Source organism: Hyla sarda, chromosome 7 (assembly GCF_029499605.1).
Source record: "Hyla sarda isolate aHylSar1 chromosome 7, aHylSar1.hap1, whole genome shotgun sequence".
Lineage (NCBI taxonomy): Eukaryota > Metazoa > Chordata > Amphibia > Anura > Hylidae > Hyla > Hyla sarda.
The window spans coordinates 91426573-91444163 of NC_079195.1; the positions used below are offsets into that span (position 1 = coordinate 91426573).

Consider the following 17591-nt stretch of genomic DNA (forward strand, 5'->3'; position numbering starts at 1 on the left):
TTGTACCTGTTAATCTGTCAAGGGCCTACATTGTGAAAGGACAGGAAAAAGTAATCACAGCTAATGTTTTACTGAAATAATTTGTGAAGCGTACAGTAGCGCATTTTTGGCACTGATTATAAGTAGGAATTTGGCACTGCAAATGTAGATGACTGATTATAAGGATTGGTTGACTGTGTCTTGTAGGAAACATATGGGTGTCCTTGAGTTACTCTCCCAGCATTATTGCCATTTTGATACCAGTAATAAAAGGAATATTGCCAAGGACTAGCAGAAACAGGGAACTGTGGATACTGACCACCGGCTGTTGGAATTTACGGACTATCCCAGGTGGTAGATTTACCATTTTGAAGTTCCTCAGTTCCAGTAGGCTTGTTCATTCTTTGTTGTGGTTCTTCAGTTGCAGAATTAAGCTGTATGATGTTTTCCTGTTCCTCCGATGAGCTAATGTCACTGGAACACACAATACTCATATTGTTATCTAATGAAGGATCATTTTCTTCAGAGAACGTATGCATCATTTTCTTATTTGGAATTTCAGGTGGTATTCTGACATTTTCTGATTCTAAGGGATTTTGGAATCTGGGACACAGGTAAAAATATGTATTTTTAAGCATACTGTAGCACATTTTTCTGCCCCCATAAGTGCATACCACACACCTACATCTAAGTAGTGTACTATTTTTACCTGTTAAACTCTCTAGGGCCTAGATACTGTGAAAGGCCAGGGAATAGTAAGCAGCGGCTGGTGTTTTACAAAAATATGTGTTTTTAAGCGCACATAAGTGCATTCCAGATACGTACATCTAAGTAGTGTACTTTTTTCTACCTGTTAATCTGTCAAGGGCCTATATACTGTGAAAGTCCAGGCAAAAGTACTCACCGGCTGGTGTTGTACTCAGATACTTTTTTAAGTGTACTGTAGCGCATTTTTCTGCCCTCATAAGTACATACCACATACCTACATCTAAGAAGTGTACTATTTTGTACATATTCATCGGTCAAGGGCCTATATACTGTGATAGGAAATCCAATAGCACACACCTACTGCTGTTCCAGACAAATACTGTTTTAAGCATAGTGAAGCGTATTGTACTCACCTCATATACGCAATAAGTATGTCAGACAGAGTAGTGCAGGACGTGCACAGTGGATTGTCAGAGGCCTAAATTCATCTTGTGCAGGCAGAGGTCACAGCAGAGTAGGGGCGTGTGGAAGCCGGAGTCGCAGCGAGAGGTCTGAGCTCCCGTTGTCAGCTAGCAGTTATGTCTCGACCAGCAACCCAGCAACCGTGATTGATCGGTTTACTCGGTCATCCACTTCATCCCAAGTGACATCCGACACCCCCAGTCAACAGTCGGGGGGGTTCCTCAGACTCAACCCTCAGTTGACATGACCCTCATGCTGCTGCTGTGCCTCAATGCTCTGTCATTGTGCTGCTCTATGGTCTCCTCATGCTAATGCTACCTCCTCCAGGCTATGTCATTGTGCCCTCATGTGACATGTGACTCCTTGTTAGATTTGGTCCTTTGTACCCACACACCGGGGCCTGGGTAATCTTAAATTTCAATTTGAGCAGGAACAGTGACCTCTGGAGAATAACAGTTAAGTATGAGAGGTTTGAGAAGAGAAACATGGAAAGAGATGGGAATACGAAGAGAAGAAGAAAGATGGAGCTTGAAGGAGACAGAATTGATTTGATTTTTGATTTTAAATGGCCCGAGGTTCCGAGGACCAAGCTTGTAGCTAAGGACACGGAAACGGATGTATTTGGCAGAGAGCCATACTTTGTCACCGGGGGCAAAGACAGGAGGAATTCTTCTCTTTTTATCAGCATGTCTCTTCATGCGAGATGAGGCCAGTAAGAGCGACTTTTGAGTTTCCTTCCAGATAGAGAAGTCTTGTGTCAATTCGTCTACGGCAGGAACACCAGAAGAAGTGGGAATGGGGAGGGAGGGAAGTGGATGATGGCCATAGACCACAAAAAATGGAGATTTGGAGGAAGACTCAGAATTTTTGAACTTGTACGAGAATTCAGCCCAGAGTAGAAGGTCGACCCAATCATCTTGACGGGAGGAGACAAAATGCCACAGGTAGTCACCAAGAATCTGGTTCACTCTTTCCACTTGTCCATTGGATTGGGGATGATAAGCAGAAGAAAATTTTTATTAGATTTTTAATTGACTGCAGAGTTTTGAGAAAAATTGAATGCCTCTATCAGAGACGATATGCATGGGAAGCCTGTGGAGATTAAAAATTTGCTGAATTTTTTTTTTGCCAATTGTGGCGCAGAAGGAAGACCTGGATGCAGGAAAAAATGAGCCATTTTGGAAAAACGATCAACGACCACCCAAATGACAATGTTGCCATGTGAAGAAGGTAGGTCAGTGATGAAGTCCATAGCTATATGGGACCATGGCTGTTCAGACACAGGCAGAAGAAGGAGAAGACCAGCAGGCTTCTGGCGGGGAGTTTTGTCATGTGCACACACTGTGCAGGCCCGTACAAAATCGGTCACATCTTTCTCTAGAGAAGACAACCAATAGTGTCTGGCAATTAACTGTATGGACTTTTTGATTCCAGCATGACCATCCAGATGGGAGGAATGACCCCATTTGAGAGTCTGGAGGTGAAGAGGTGGGGGAACATAAGTTTTTTTCCCGGAGGAATTGGCACCAGAGAAGCAGGAGCAGAGGAGATCAGACACTCTGGAGGTATGATGTGTTGAGGAAGAGCTCGGATTTTGGTGTATAGATGATTTTCACGAAGGCGCTGGAGCACTTGACGGACATGGAGCTGGTGTTCCTCTAGGTTGCAGGAAAAAATTAGGATTTCATCTAAATAGACAACAACGCAAGTATACAGTAAGTCCCGAAAAATGTAATTAACAAAATCTTGAAAGACTGCAGGGGCGTTGCAAAGTCCAAATGGCTTGACGAGATATTCGAAGTGGCCATCTCTGGTGTTAAAAGCGGTTTTCCACTCATCACCTTCACAAATTCTGATGAGGTTATAAACTCCCCTAAGGTCAAGTTTAGTAAAAATTTTTGCTCCGCGTAGACGATCAAAGAGTTCCGAGATGAGAGGTAGAGGATAGTGGTTTTTTACTGTGTTTTTTTACTGTGATTTTATTAAGGCCACGATAGTCTATGCAAGGGCGTAGAGATCCGTCTTTTTTGGCAACGTAGAAGAATCCAGCCCCGGCTGGAGAAGAAGATTTCCTGATGAAACCTCTCTTTAGATTCTCCTGAATGTAATTGGCCATGGCCTGAGTCTCTGGAGCGGAGAGAGGATAGATTCTGCCACGGGGCGGTGTGATACCAGGGAGCAAGTCAATAGGGCAGTCGTAGGGTTGGTGCGGTGGTAAGATTTCCACCTGCTTCTTGCAAAAGACATCAGAATAGTCCTGATAGACCTTTGGAAGGCCAGGCATTGGTGTGGTGATGGGGACTTGGCTGGTAGGTACAGACTTAAGGCAACGTTTGTGGCAGGAAGAGCCCCAAGTTTTAATGTCACCAGTGGTCCAGTCGAGGGTAGGAGTGTGACGCTGGAGCCAGGGCAAGCCAAGAAGAATCTCAGAGGTACAGTTAGGCAATACGAAGAATAAAAAATTTTCTTGATGGAGAGCACCAACGGTCATGAGCAGGGCTTCAGTGCGGTAATGCACGGTGCAGGCCAGATTTTCTCCATTTACAGACAAAATGAAGAAAGGTTTGATGAGACGGGTAACTGGAATATTGAATCTGTTGATGAGTAAGGCTTCGATAAAGTTTCCTGCTGAACCTGAGTCCAGGAAGGCCACTGCAGAGAAGGAAGAATTAGCGGATAGTGAAATCCGCACTGGTATAGCCAGACGTGGAGAGGATGAATTCACACCTAGCAACGCCTCTCCGACGTTAACTAGGTGTGTGCGTTTCCCTGACGCGGAGGACAAATAGGGCAGTCCTTTAGGAAATGTTCGGTACTAGCACAGTACAGGCACAAATTTTCATTTCTGCGGCAAATCCTCTCTTCTTGGGTCAGGCGGGACCGATCCACTTGCATAGCCTCCTCGGCAGGAGGCACAGGAATAGGTTGCAGAGGACTCTGGAAGAGAGGTGACAAGCGATGAAACCGCCTGGTGCAAACAAGATCCTTTTCCTGACGGAGCTCCTGGCATCTTTCAGAGAAACGCATATCAATGCGGGTGGCCAAGTGGTTAAGTTCAGACAAGGTAGCAGGAATTTCATGTGCGGCCAGAACATCTTTGATGTGGCTGGATAAACCTTTCTTGAAGGTCACACAGAGGGCCTCATTGTTCCAGGCGAGCTCAGAGGCGAGGGTGCGGAACTGTATGGCATAGTCGCCCACTGAAGAGCTCCCTTGAACGATATTCAGAAGAGCCGTCTCGGCTGAGGAAGCCCGGGCTGGCTCCTCAAAGACACTGCATACTTCGTAGAAGAAGGACTGGATGGAAGCAGTGGCAGGATCGTTGCGGTCCCAAAGCGGTGTGGCCCAGGACAAGGCTTTTCCAGATAATAAACTGACCACGAAAGCCACCTTAGACCATTCTCGAGGTGCAGGGAACATCGGGACAGGAACCCGCGGCACAGCTTAGAGTCCCGTCAAATTTCTCAGGAAGAGACAGGCGGACTCTAGAGGTAGAAGCGGCAGCTGGTAGTGGAGGAGATGCTGGAGCTGGCAGAGGAGATGGTAGAGGCTGTGGAGGCAGAAGCTGCTGGAACATGGCAGCCAACTGCGACAGCTGTTGTCCTTGTTGGACGATCTGCTGAGATTGCTGGGCAACCACGGTGGTGAGGTCAGCGAGACTTGGCAGGGGCACCTCAGCGGGATCCATGGCCAGATCTACTGTCAGGTTCCGGACTGGTTTGCGGGGAGGACACGTGAGTGGATCCTCTGTGTCAGTGAGGTGATGGCGTAGGCCGTACCAGGGGAACGTAATCTAAGAGGTTACTGGTTTTCACCAGAGCCCGCCGCAAAGCAGGATGGACTTGCTGCTGCAGGTAACCCCCAGGTCGTTCCACCCGATAGCGACTCAACCTCACTGACAGCTTAGACAAGCGCGGTACACAAGGACAAGGCGAAGTCAGACGTAGCAGGTCAAGGCAGGTGGCAAGGTTCGTAGTCAGGGGCAACAGCAAGGGTTTGGATATACAGGCTAGGGATACACAAAACTCTTTCTCAGGGCACTAGGGCAACAAGATCCGGCAAGGACAGAAGGGGGAGTGGGTTTTTATGTGTTGGGAAGTGATTACACTTGATTGGGCCAGGAGGGGCCGCGCACGCCGGGACGGGACAGAAGGAGGACTGGGCAGGTGAGAGGATTGTGATGCGACCCACGGGCGATACTAGTGATACTAGAGCAGCGCTCCCGGTCAGAGGTTCTGACCGGGGCACTGCATGCAGGAGAACGCCGCGAGCGCTCTGGGGAGGAACAGGGACCCGGAGCGCTCGACGTAACACAGGCTGTGCCATTCAGACACTATGTGGTCTCTCTTCATGCTTCAGCCAACTCCAGGCTGTGCCGTTCAGACACTATATGGTCTTCCCATGCTGCTACAAACTCCAGGCAGTCATTCAGCCACTATTTGGTCTCCTCATACTAATGCCACCTCCAGGCTCTGTCATTGTGCTGCCATGGGACATGTGACTCCTTGTTAGATTTGGTCCTTTGTACCCACACGCCGGGGCCTGGTACACTGAAATTTGGCAGTTAAAATTTATATTTAAAAATCCTCAATTTCTATTTCAAAATCTTTAATTTAAAAATCTTAAATTTCAATTGTCTCCTCATGCTTCTGCCTCCTCCAGGCTGAATCGGCCGAATTGAATTTTTCAAAGGTTCGCTCATCTCTAATGTATGCAATCAACCCTGTGGTTTAGCTAACCTAATATTTTACTAATTTGGACATTTACGCACGCGGCAGTGCCACATATGATTATTTTTATTCTTTATTACATTATTTTATTTAAACAAAGGGAAAAGGGGGGGTGATTCCAACTTTAAGGGGTTAATGAACTGTTATAAAAAAAAAATTAAGCCCTCATAGGGGCTAAAACATGCAATCTTCTGATTGAATACACTGATCAGTGCTATGCTATTGCAAAGCACTGATCTGTGTAACCGGCAATCTGCTGTTCTAGGCATGGAGCAATAGATCGCCAATTGGACAATGGAGAGGCAGGTGAGGACCCGCCCGTCGTCCGGTAAGCTGATCGGGACATCGCAATTTTGTCGTGTTAGTCCCGATCAGCTCCGGTTAGCTGCTGGGATTATTTTACTTTCATTTTAGATGCCGCAATCAACTTTGTCTAAAGGCTTAAAGCCAGGCAATAGCCATGGGTCCTGGCTGCCCATAGTAACCGGGACCCACCGAGTTTAACCCATTCTCCACTGGTGAGAATGGTTTAAACTCATTATACTGGACCAGGGAGTATCTGTACTTAAAGCGTACCCGTCAGATCCAACAAAATTATTTTTAATATATCACTCAGTACCTAATCCTGACCATGTACATCAAATTTCTATGTGTCTAGCACCTTTATTTATTTTTTGTTATTACACTTTTAATTTAGCTCACAAGTGTGTGATCCTCTCAAAGGGAGGGGGCATAGCCTCACTGTGCAGGTCTCCGCCCCCTCCCTCAGTATGCTGTCTGCTTACATCTCCTCTAGCATTAGCAAAACTACATATCCCAGCTTTTCCTCACTGACAGTAGTGGGACACAAGCTGACAGTGGGAGGATTTCTCCTCCAGCTCTGAGCTCTGCACTCACAGCTGTCAATCAAGGAAGTGTGTCCATGACATAGGTGATTATACATGGAAACAGCAGAACTGGTATGTGTCCAAGCAGGCAGGGGGGGCAGTTGTTTGACTGGCTTTTTCGGTATGAAATACTGAACATTTTCTAATGAAAGCAATTGCAAAACCTATTGGTTACACATGCTTTTCAACATATCAAAAGTTTTTGTATCTGACTGTGCCCATTTAAGGATCGGGGATGTAGAGCATATGCATACGCCCTGCGTCCCCAAGAGGTTAAAAAATCATATGCATCTATAGACTACAAAGCCCAAGTTTAGACTATTTATCAATTTATTTACTTTACACCAAAATTGTGTGCCAAAATCTATGCTGCAATTTATTCTATCAAAATGACCAAAATGCCCAATCATTTCATTCTATCAGGATTGAAACTCTAAATCTGAAATTTTTTGTAATAGAGCAGTTATTACTCCATTATGACACTATTTTGAACAGAGCCTAAGACCTCCCTGGTCTATAGATATAGTTGGGTAAAGCATATGGCTGTGCACCTCTCTTTCCTGCTTGACGCAATCTTTGTCCAGTTGGAGGAGATGGCCCCGTCGACTTATAATGGAGCCCGTCTCCGGCAACTGGAGGGAGAGCAGGGCAAGCCAGGGAGTAAAGCACCCAGCTTTACCCATCATTCACCCAGCTTTATCTATCTACTGAAGACTCAAGACACCAACCAATCAAAGGCATTGACCTGTCCCTGCAACATGTCATAAAGTATGTACAGTATAATAATAGGAACACTTTAAGCAAATACTGAACTATATTTACTAGAAAGAAAAAAACGTCCTTGTACCTTTTAATAGCATAAATAATACTATGTATTTTCACTAGCTCACATCATTTTACTAACTACGTATTCAAATTCTTTTTTCAGCTCCGGACTTTTAATCTTGGCAAAACCTTTAGACAGAGAAAGTACAGACCGCTACATTTTAATAGTGACAGCATCAGATGGCCGGCCTGATGGTGTAAGTCTTGCATTTTTGGCTATATTTCTTTCTTTGCACTTGTTTATTTGTTTTAGGCTTGTTTAAGTAAGTACTATATGAAACAGTCACTCCCATCTGAGTTATGGCAACTGGAGATTATGTCAATTCCATCTTGAAAAACCCCACACCTATAAAGAGAATGGCAGTCCTGTCCGTGGCTGTTGTTTGCTAATACCAAACAGCTGCCTAGGCTACATTGGAGATGTAATAAACTATTAAAAATGTGGAGCTCACCAAAAAAAAAAACCACGAGGTTAACTGTGATCTTCTCACAGTGAACTAACAAAAGAAAAACAGCCAACAGTCCTCAGTGTCCTGCCCAAAAGATTGAATGCATGATGGACATATGAATCAATGGATATAATATTTAAAGGGGTACTCCGGTGCTTAGACATCTTATCCCCTATCAAAAGGCTAGGGGATAAGATGCCTGATCGCGGGAGTCCAGCCGCTGGGGCACCCAGTTTGTAATCAGTCCCAGGAGCGTGTTCGCTCCGGGTCTGATTACCGGCGACCACAGGGCAGACAGCGTGTGACGTCACGCCTCCGCCCCCGTGTGACATCACGCTCCGTGCCTCAATGCAAGCCTACGGGAGGGTGCATGATAGCTGTCATGCCCCCTCCCATAGACTTGCATTGAGGGGCGGAGCGTGAGGTCACACGGGGCGGAGGCGTGATGTCACACGCCGCCGGCCCTGTGATCAACAGTAATCAGACCCGGAGCTAACATGCTCTGGGGACTGATTACAAATGGGGTGCCGCGTGCAAGATCATGGGGGTCCCCAGCGGCAGGACTCCCGCGATCAGGCATCTTATCCTTTGGATAGGAGATAAGATGTCTAAGCACCGGAGAACCCCTTTAATATCACCAAATATCAAATACAATGACATCAAATCCAAAATATATAAAAATTCAAATAAAAAAATTAATAAATAAAAATAAAATACAGTACAATATTCCACAGGGCCCTTGTGGTTATTGTGATATCCTGTCTATTTAATTAGCCTATGTTGACTATCTCACTATTGCTACAAAACAGAATGTCTCTTAAAGGACAACTGTAGTGGTGCACTTTTATATATGCCCGTGCCCGGGCCTCAAAAATAAACAAAATAAACTCATGCATACCTTCCTAGGAGCCCCAGTTGGTCCGACACAGGTCTCACGGTCCGGCAGTGCTGACGTCATTCCAGTTCCTGGGGATGGGGACACCGCAGAATCGTCGGCGTATTGCCAACCGTAGCGATGTCCCGACCAGGTCGGTGATAGGCTGAGCCCACTGTCATGTAAGGAGCTCTGGCCGGCTTCTTACATGACAGTGGGTTCAGTCTATCACAGGCCAGGGCGGGACATCGCTACGACCGGTGATACGCCGATGGCTCTGCAGCGTTCCCGTCCCCAGGAAGTGGAATGACGTCAGCACTGCCGCACCGTGAGGCCTGTGCAGGACCAATGGGGGCTCGTAGGAAGGTATGTATGAGTTTATTTTGTTTATTTCTGAAGCCCGGGCACAGGCATATATAAAAGTGTACCACTGCAGTTGTCCTTTAAGTTGTAATTTCAATAGTGAAGTCCACTTAAATGAAACTGATATGGAATCCACCTGTAAATGTTCATGAAAAATGTTCACAAGAGCTATGGATATAAGATGTTCCTGTATATACCTCTATGCCGGCAATAGAATGATTAATTTCCACCTGAGGGAAAATAATAAACAGTTCCACCTGATAGCAAAGATTAATATCCACGTGTATAAAAAGAATATGCAGTTCCACCTAATAGCAAAGGTTTGTATATTGCCGGTATCTGGTGAGATGCCTGCAGGAGAAAGATCATTCGGCACTATGTGCCAATCTCTACTCCCAATCGTCCGGACTTCAGTTCTTTCTTCAGTGCTCCAGCCAAAGGCGATGGAACTTGCTGCGACCATGCGCCAATGGCGTCTGTAATGTTCCCTGTGGCCGCACGCTGGCGATCTTCCTGAGAGTGCGATCAGGTGATTGCTAATCAGCTGACCGGATGGGGGCGTGCGCTTCCGCGGATGTTCAAACTTGATACAGAAGTTGATGTTCTCACTTGTAAGCTGGAGGCAAAGGTGGATTTCGAGCAACAGGGGTGAATGTGGATGACAATAGCTAACCCCTTTTTGTCCAGCAGGTTTTTCACAGGTGCCGGCAAAGCCGCACTTGAGATATGTTCACCAGCATCGCTTAGTGTGAATGTGGATAGGCGTGTTTTGTCCGGATGCTCACTGTAAAATCACCAAAAGTCACAAAACGTGTTTCGGGGTATCCTGGGTTCTATCCAAACCCCTTCTCCTTTTCCTACAGGTGGAAATTAATCATTCTGTTGCCGACATAGAGATATATACTGGAATATCTTATATCCATAGCTTGTGTGAACATTTTTTATGAAAATTTACAGGATGATTCCATATTAGAGTTTCATTTAGGGGGACTTTACTATTGAAATTACAACTTAGGAGACATTCTGTTTCGCAGTAATAGTGAGACATAGGCTAATTAAACAGTCCGGATATCACAATAACCTCAAGGACCCTGCAGAATATTTTACTGTACTTTATTTTTATTTTTCATTTTCATTTTAATATTTTTGGGATTTGATGTAATTGTATTTGATATTTGGTGATATTAAATTTAATATCCATTGATTCATGTGTCCATCACGCACTCAATCTTTTGGGTAGGACACTGAGGACTGTTGGCTGTTTTTCTTTTGTACATTGGAGATGTAGTCATGCTTGTGTACATATAATACAGTGATATATGATGTCTAATGTTTTTTTTTAAACATTGGATTTTCACAGATTTTACAGGATTTAGGGCCCATGCTGTGTTTTACATGTTGTCAGGTATGATTCATTCATTTGAAGGCATTCACTTTCAACAAATTAACACCTTACCAGTGTAATGTGCACTTTATAAAAGCATAAATGTTTGTTTAGGTCACTTCATGCCCTTGTTTTCATTGCTCTTTGAGAAAATAAGAAGCAGTAAGCTTTTAATTCTTCATGTAATGAACCATAACAGGTTTTATGTACCGTGTTTCTGTGACCTGCAATGTTCCAGCAATGCTGTGTTTTGCAAGCTTGGCCTTTATGTTTAACAACTTTGCATCATTACTGAAAATGTTTTTATGGTAGCGCTGATTTTTGTATACAGTGCCAGCTGCCATTTTATCACACTAAATTCAAACAAACAATCTAATATGCACAATGGCATTGTTTATTATCCATTTCTGTCACTAAATGGAATAAAGACACAATAAACAAAGAAACCAGGAGAAGATCAAACATCAGCTTGAAGCCAATATAGTTTATAATTGCTCATATAACATGATTTTGTGGTACCTCTGGAAAAGAAGGTTTGAAAGAAAATAGCAAGTACTTATGTCTGAATGTAGTAATAAGAACACTATAAAATAATAACAATAATGGAAATGGATAAACTCAGTGGACTAAGCAGTTTATTTTTGCCTATTGAAAATATCTAGTAATATTATGAAGCATAATGGTTACATTTTTTTTTGCAGCTAAAAACTATGGCTTATCTAGTGGATTGGCCATCAATTGTTGACTGACACTGCCATGGCACTGGAAATAGACAATGTACGAGATCCAGAAATCTCAGTTCCATACATTGATTGTAGTAGTGGAACTGGGTAACTACTCTGCCAGTCAACTATTGATGGCCTATCCTGTGGATAGGCCTTCAGTAGTTTTAGTACAGAAAGGCCTTTTAACAGATAAGCAGCCTAAATACTAGTGTAATGTTACTGAAATTACAAGACTGTAGTTTCACAGAAATCAAATTAAAATTATGTAACTTGGCATGTAGTGGTCCAGAAATACTGCTGATCTATCAATTGCCAAAAAATAATCCCAATCTCCATGTGAATGAAATGTGGTAAATGTTCTTGAACTTGACATCATCCAATTTGAAGAAAACCTCAATAAAATAATCCTGAAAAATCTGGCTTGCATTTTTATTTATACAGATTTTACGCATAAATTAGGCAGTATATACAGTATACAGTGGGCCAAATAAGTATTGAACATCATTTTTCTCATTAAATATATTTCCAAAGGTGCTATTGACATGAAATGTTCATCAAATGTTTGTAACAACTCAAGTAATCCATACATTAAAACATTTTTAATGACACAGGAAAAAAGGTATTGGACATACTTTCTTATAGTTATTTCATACCTTGTACAAAAGCCATTGTTGGTAAGGACAGATTGAAGATGCCTTCTGAGAAACTAGTCGCATGCATTGTTCTAGTGTGATTTTGGCCCAAACCTTCTACATAAATAGTCTTCAAATTTTGAAGGTCCTGTGGGCCTCTTCTATGAATCATCATCTTCAATTATTTCCTTTGATTTTCAATGGGATTTAAGTCGGGTGATTGGCTGGGCCATTCAAGCAGTTTTAGATCATTGTCTATATCGGCAACAGATTTTTGTCAAAAAAGACTTAGTAAATTTACCCATTCATCCTTCCTTCAATTATGTTTAAAAAAAAAAAGTCTCATTGCCAAGGTGTCACACAAGACACATCTCATGATAGATGTCTTAAGATTTTCAACCTAATTGTTGCGAAACATAACATATCCTGTGGATAGGCCTTCAGTAGTTTTAGTCTAGAAAGGCCTTTTGACAGATAAGCAGACTAAAAACTAGTGTATTGTTACTCAAATTACAAGACAGTAGTTTCACAGAAATTAAAGTAAAATGATGTAACTTGGCATGTCGTGGTCAAGAAATACTGCTGATCCATCAATTGCCAAAATAATCCCCATCTTCATGTGAATGAAATGTGTTAGATGTTCTTGAACTTGACATCATCCAATTTGAAGAAAAACTCAATAAAATAATCCTGAAAAAGCTTGCTTGCATGTTTATTTATACAGATTCTACACATAAATTAGGCAGTATATACAGTATACTGTGGGCAAAATAAATATTGAACATACTGTATATTGAACAATAAGTATTGCCAGTATTAGTTGCTAAAAAGCAGCCCCACACCATGATGTTCCCATCTGCAAAGTTCCCTGTTGGTACGGTGTTTCCACACTCTATTCTCCCAGTATTTCACTGGCTTTTCCAAATGTTGTGCAGCTTCAGCATGCTTTTTATTAAGCAATGGAGTCCTGTGTGGTGAGCGTGCATACAGGTCATGGAGGTGGAATGCATTACTTTCTATTTTCTTTGAGACAACAGTACCTGCTAATTCCAGGTCTTTTTAAAGCTCTCCACAAGTGTCCTTGGTTCTTGGACAATTCCACTGATCTTTTCACTCCTCTGTCAGAAATCTCATGAGAAAAACCTGGTTGAGGCACATTTACAGCAAAACTATTGTCTTTCCACTTCCGTATTATGGCCCCATTAGTGCTCACTGGAACATTCAGAAGCTTGGAAATGCGCCTGTAGCCAACACCATTAGTGCTCACTGTAGCCAACACCATTGTTATGTTTTGCAACTATTAGGTTTAAAGTCTTAAGACAGCTCTTTGCCTTTATCTATCATGAGATGTGTCTTGTGTGACACCTTGGCAATGAGACTTTTTTTTTCAGTAGCACCTTTGGAAAAATATTAAGTGAGAAAAATTGTGACATGCTCACAGGTTTGGATAAATCTGTCTTGTGTTCCTGGAAATGTTCTAATATGGAGATTCTAAATTGTAAATCACTTAATCTGTTGCCACTTTCTCTAGAGAAGTGAACATTAAATACCAATTATAAGGATTTGTTAGGAGACTGTCCTTGTATCTGCATTTAGAGCCAAATTGCATTTTACCTGTAAAATACTTTCAGTAGAATTAATCAACTCAAATAAAAATTGAAAAATAATTAAAGTATAAAACAAATCAACACTTTGGCTATGTTTACAAGCTGTTTTTGAGGCTTATTTTCAGCCTTATTTTCAGCAGTTGTTTTTTTTTTGTGTTTTTCAGAAATGTTTTGCTTTTACTCTCCTTTTGTGGCTGTTATGAGCTGTTATGACTCAAAATGTGGCGGAATAAATATTGTGTGAATATAGCCTTACTGAGAGCTGGATCATAAAATGTTACAACTTTTAACCTAAAAACTGATTTAAAATATATTTTTCAATTTTTAGAAACCATTCTTAGAGCAGTGATTTCAAACCATGAAAGTTTTAAGAAAAATAGAAAAAGTAGCACATTACTTATATTACACATCATAGGTCATTTAATAAGGCAAATTGGCAATTTCCATTTATAACTTTGTTGGCCAGTTTTGTGAAAAGTCAAAAGGGAAACTCATGGAAGTTTGTTTTTAACACAAAATAAAGCAAGATTTAAACACACCCAGGAGAGGGCTTTTTAGTATCAATGGCAATTGTATTTTTAACTCCAGTTGACTTTAGAACAACATTTTTTTTCTTATTGACATCATATCATGACATTTTCTAATACTACTACTACTACTAACTGGAAAAGGATTTAGGCAAACTAGAAGACTGGTTAGAACTCTGGCAACTGAAATTTTATGTGGATAAGTGCTAGATAATGCACCTGGGGCTTAAAAACCCTCAGGCAGAATATAGAATATTTGACTCAGTCCTGACCTCAGTGTCTGAGGAAAGAGATTTAGGAGTAATTATTTCTGAAGACTTAAAAGGTAGGAAGACAATGTAATAGAGCAGCAGGAAACACTAGCAGAATTCTTGGATGTATAGGGAGAGGTATAAGCAGTAGAAAGATAGAAGTGCTCTTGTTGCTGTACAGAACACTGGTGAGACCTCACTTGGAGTATTGTGCACAGTACTGGAGGCCGTATCTCCAAAAGGATATAGATACTCTAGAGAGAGTTCAGAGAAGATCTACTAAACTAGTACATGGATTGCAGAATAAAATTTACCAGGAAAGGTTAAAGGACCTTAACATATATGGTTTTGAAGAAAGAAGAGACAGAGGGGATATGATAGAGACTTTTAAATACATAAAGGGAATCAACACGGTAAAGGAGGAGAGCATATTTAAAAAAAGAAAAACTACCACAAGAGGACATTGTTTTAAATTAGAGGGGCAAAGGTTTAAAAGTAATATCAGGAAGTATTACTTTACTGAGAGAGTAGCGGATACATGGAACAGCCTTTATGCAGAAGTGGTCGCTGCAAATACAGTGAAGGAGTTTAAACATGCATGGGATAAGCATAAGGCTATCCTTCATATAAGATAGGGCCAGGGACTATTGATAGGATTCAGATTATTGGGCAGACTAGATGGGCCAAATAGTTCTTATCTGCCAACACATTCTATGTTTCTACTATTATTATTAGTATTACTATTATTATCTATATTTATATTCAATATGATACATATTGGCCAAAAGTTTAACATATCATCCATGCACTGTAAAACTATTTTCTCTGCATTTATAAACAAAAACCTCATGCAAAAACGTTCATGTCACGCTTTGTGATTTTGCAAAAAGTTTACTTTGAGTTTTTGCAATGTTTTAGCAAAAAATGATGCCACTTTACTAAGACTTTGCAAACTGCTGTAAAAACACATAATTTTACCAGGATTTTGGTCACTTGCAACAAAAATGTGGATAAACTCTTTCAAAATGCAGCAAAAACATAATTTATGAACACATCCTAAATATTAACAGCCTTCCTATATAGGCTACAATGCTGTCCACCTTACATTTAATGGACTAAACTTGCTGCTATATATTGGCAGTGTTGTGCCATATTAAAGAGTAATAGAATGGTGCCATAGTACCACATTTCATAAAATAAAACCTCCCTGTGGCTTCATAGGAAATCACAAACATATAGAGTTACAGTAGGGCAAAATAATGGGTGTCCTAATCAGAAGCATGCCTAGTGCCCTTTTTGTTCCTGGCAAGAAGCTGTACTCCCACTCCCCCCCATCCCCCACATATTACTCAACTCCCCCCCATATGCGGTGACACCCTACCCACTCAAAAAATGTGTCATGTCATGCAGTAATATACATACAGTTAATAGTGTTGGGCACGAATATTTGCATTTCAAATTTTTATCGTGAATATCGCAAATTCACGAATATTGCGAATATATTCGCTACATATTCGAAATTATGAATATTCACTTTTTCCCGCATATTCGCATATGCGAATATTCGCATATGTGAATATTCGCATATTCCTTCTTTTCCCTTGTGGACCAACTAAAATGTTGCAAATACACTTGTCAGAGGTTATCAACAACATTCCTAGAAACCAATAGTAAAGTTGCATACCCCCTCACTGTTTTCTATATATTCGCAAAATATTGCGAATTCAATATGGGCAATGCCGCTCATCACAGCCTGAGGCACGTCCCGATATGCTGCCTGCTAGTGTAAAACTGGCAGACAGCATATAACTGCAATGCTTTGGAATACTAAGTATTCCAAAGCACAAAAAAAAGTGTAAAATAAATATAAAATAAATAAAAGTGTATAAAAGAAAGTGTAAAAACAATAAGTGTAAAAAAAGTGTCTAAAAATATAAAAAAAGTGTAAAAAAGTAAGAAAAATACATTTATTAAATAAATATAACCAAAAATAAAAATGCATAATGTGTAGGATCACACAGTGCACATCCACAGCATATTACATGCTGTGGATGCCCGCCAGCAGTCACAATAATGAGCTCCCTGCTGCGATTAGGTAGCTTTGTGTGTCCACTCATAGAGGTGGATTTCCTGCCGGCAGTCATAAGCAGCCACAGCAGTGATCTCGCCCTTGTGACTGCCGGGGGGCATCCGCAGGGTTAAATAAGCCGCGGATGTGCTCTATGTGACCCTACACTGCGTCTTGTTTGTACTGCGTTTCAGCAGTATGTTACAGCTTCGCTTCACTGCTAGCCGACCGGGGACCGATCAGAGAGGTCCCTGGTCCAGCCAATACATTTGTAGGGGTGCGGCATTGTTCTGCCAGCTCCGATCCTTTGCAGACATTGGGTGGGCTCTATAATTCATATAATGATGCCCTGAAAGCCAAAGGGGGCTCCTCTCCTTCTTGGTCCTACCAGTCGGTCAGGCAACCAGATATGGCCAAAGTTGGCATACTGCCCAGCCCGGGATGAACAGCGTGAAAAAATATGGGCGCATTTCCTCCATTTCAAAAGCGACTTACCAAAATGATGTCCCACAAATAAAGAATTTGTGAAAAAAAAGCTAATTTATTTTTTCCCCCACTGACTTTGAAATAATTCTCGCCACACAATAAGGGCTCAACGTATTTACTTTTGCCCTAGGTGAATACTTTAGGGGGCGTAGTTTAAAAAATGGGGTCACTTCTGGGGGTGCAGTATGGTTCTAACTGCTGGAATGCTTTGCAAGATGAAGTGTGGCCTATAATTTGTATAATGATATCCTGAAAGCCAAATGGGGCTCCTCTCCTTTTTTGTCCCACCATGTGGCCATGCAACCAAATATGGCTTAAGCAGGGGTATTACCGAACACAGAACAAACAGCTTAATAAAATATGGGGCGCATTTTCTACTTTTCAGATGCAATGTACAAAAAATATGTCCCACAAATGTTGCATTTGTGTGAAAAAAAAATAACATTTAAATTTTTCCACTCACTTTGTAACCATTCCAGCCACACAAAAAGGACTCAAAGTACTCACTTTTGGTCAGGGTGAATACTAAGGGGTGTATTTTCCAAAATGGGGTCACTTGTGTGGGTTCTGTATGGACCTGGCAGCTAAAACCCTTTGCAGGCATGAAGTGCGGCCTATAATCAATCCGGCCTAA

At 41.8% G+C, this 17591-nt stretch overlaps 1 protein-coding gene across 1 annotated transcript in view; it reads left to right on the forward strand.

Moving 5' to 3' along the window:
• The window catches only part of PCDH15 (protocadherin related 15), a 1516206-nt gene that overhangs the window by 849407 nt on the left and 649208 nt on the right, over positions 1-17591 (forward strand). The window contains exon 19 of the mRNA XM_056530010.1: positions 7695-7788. Within this exon, the coding sequence (XP_056385985.1) occupies positions 7695-7788 (94 nt within the window). The remainder of the gene's footprint in view (positions 1-7694; positions 7789-17591) is intronic.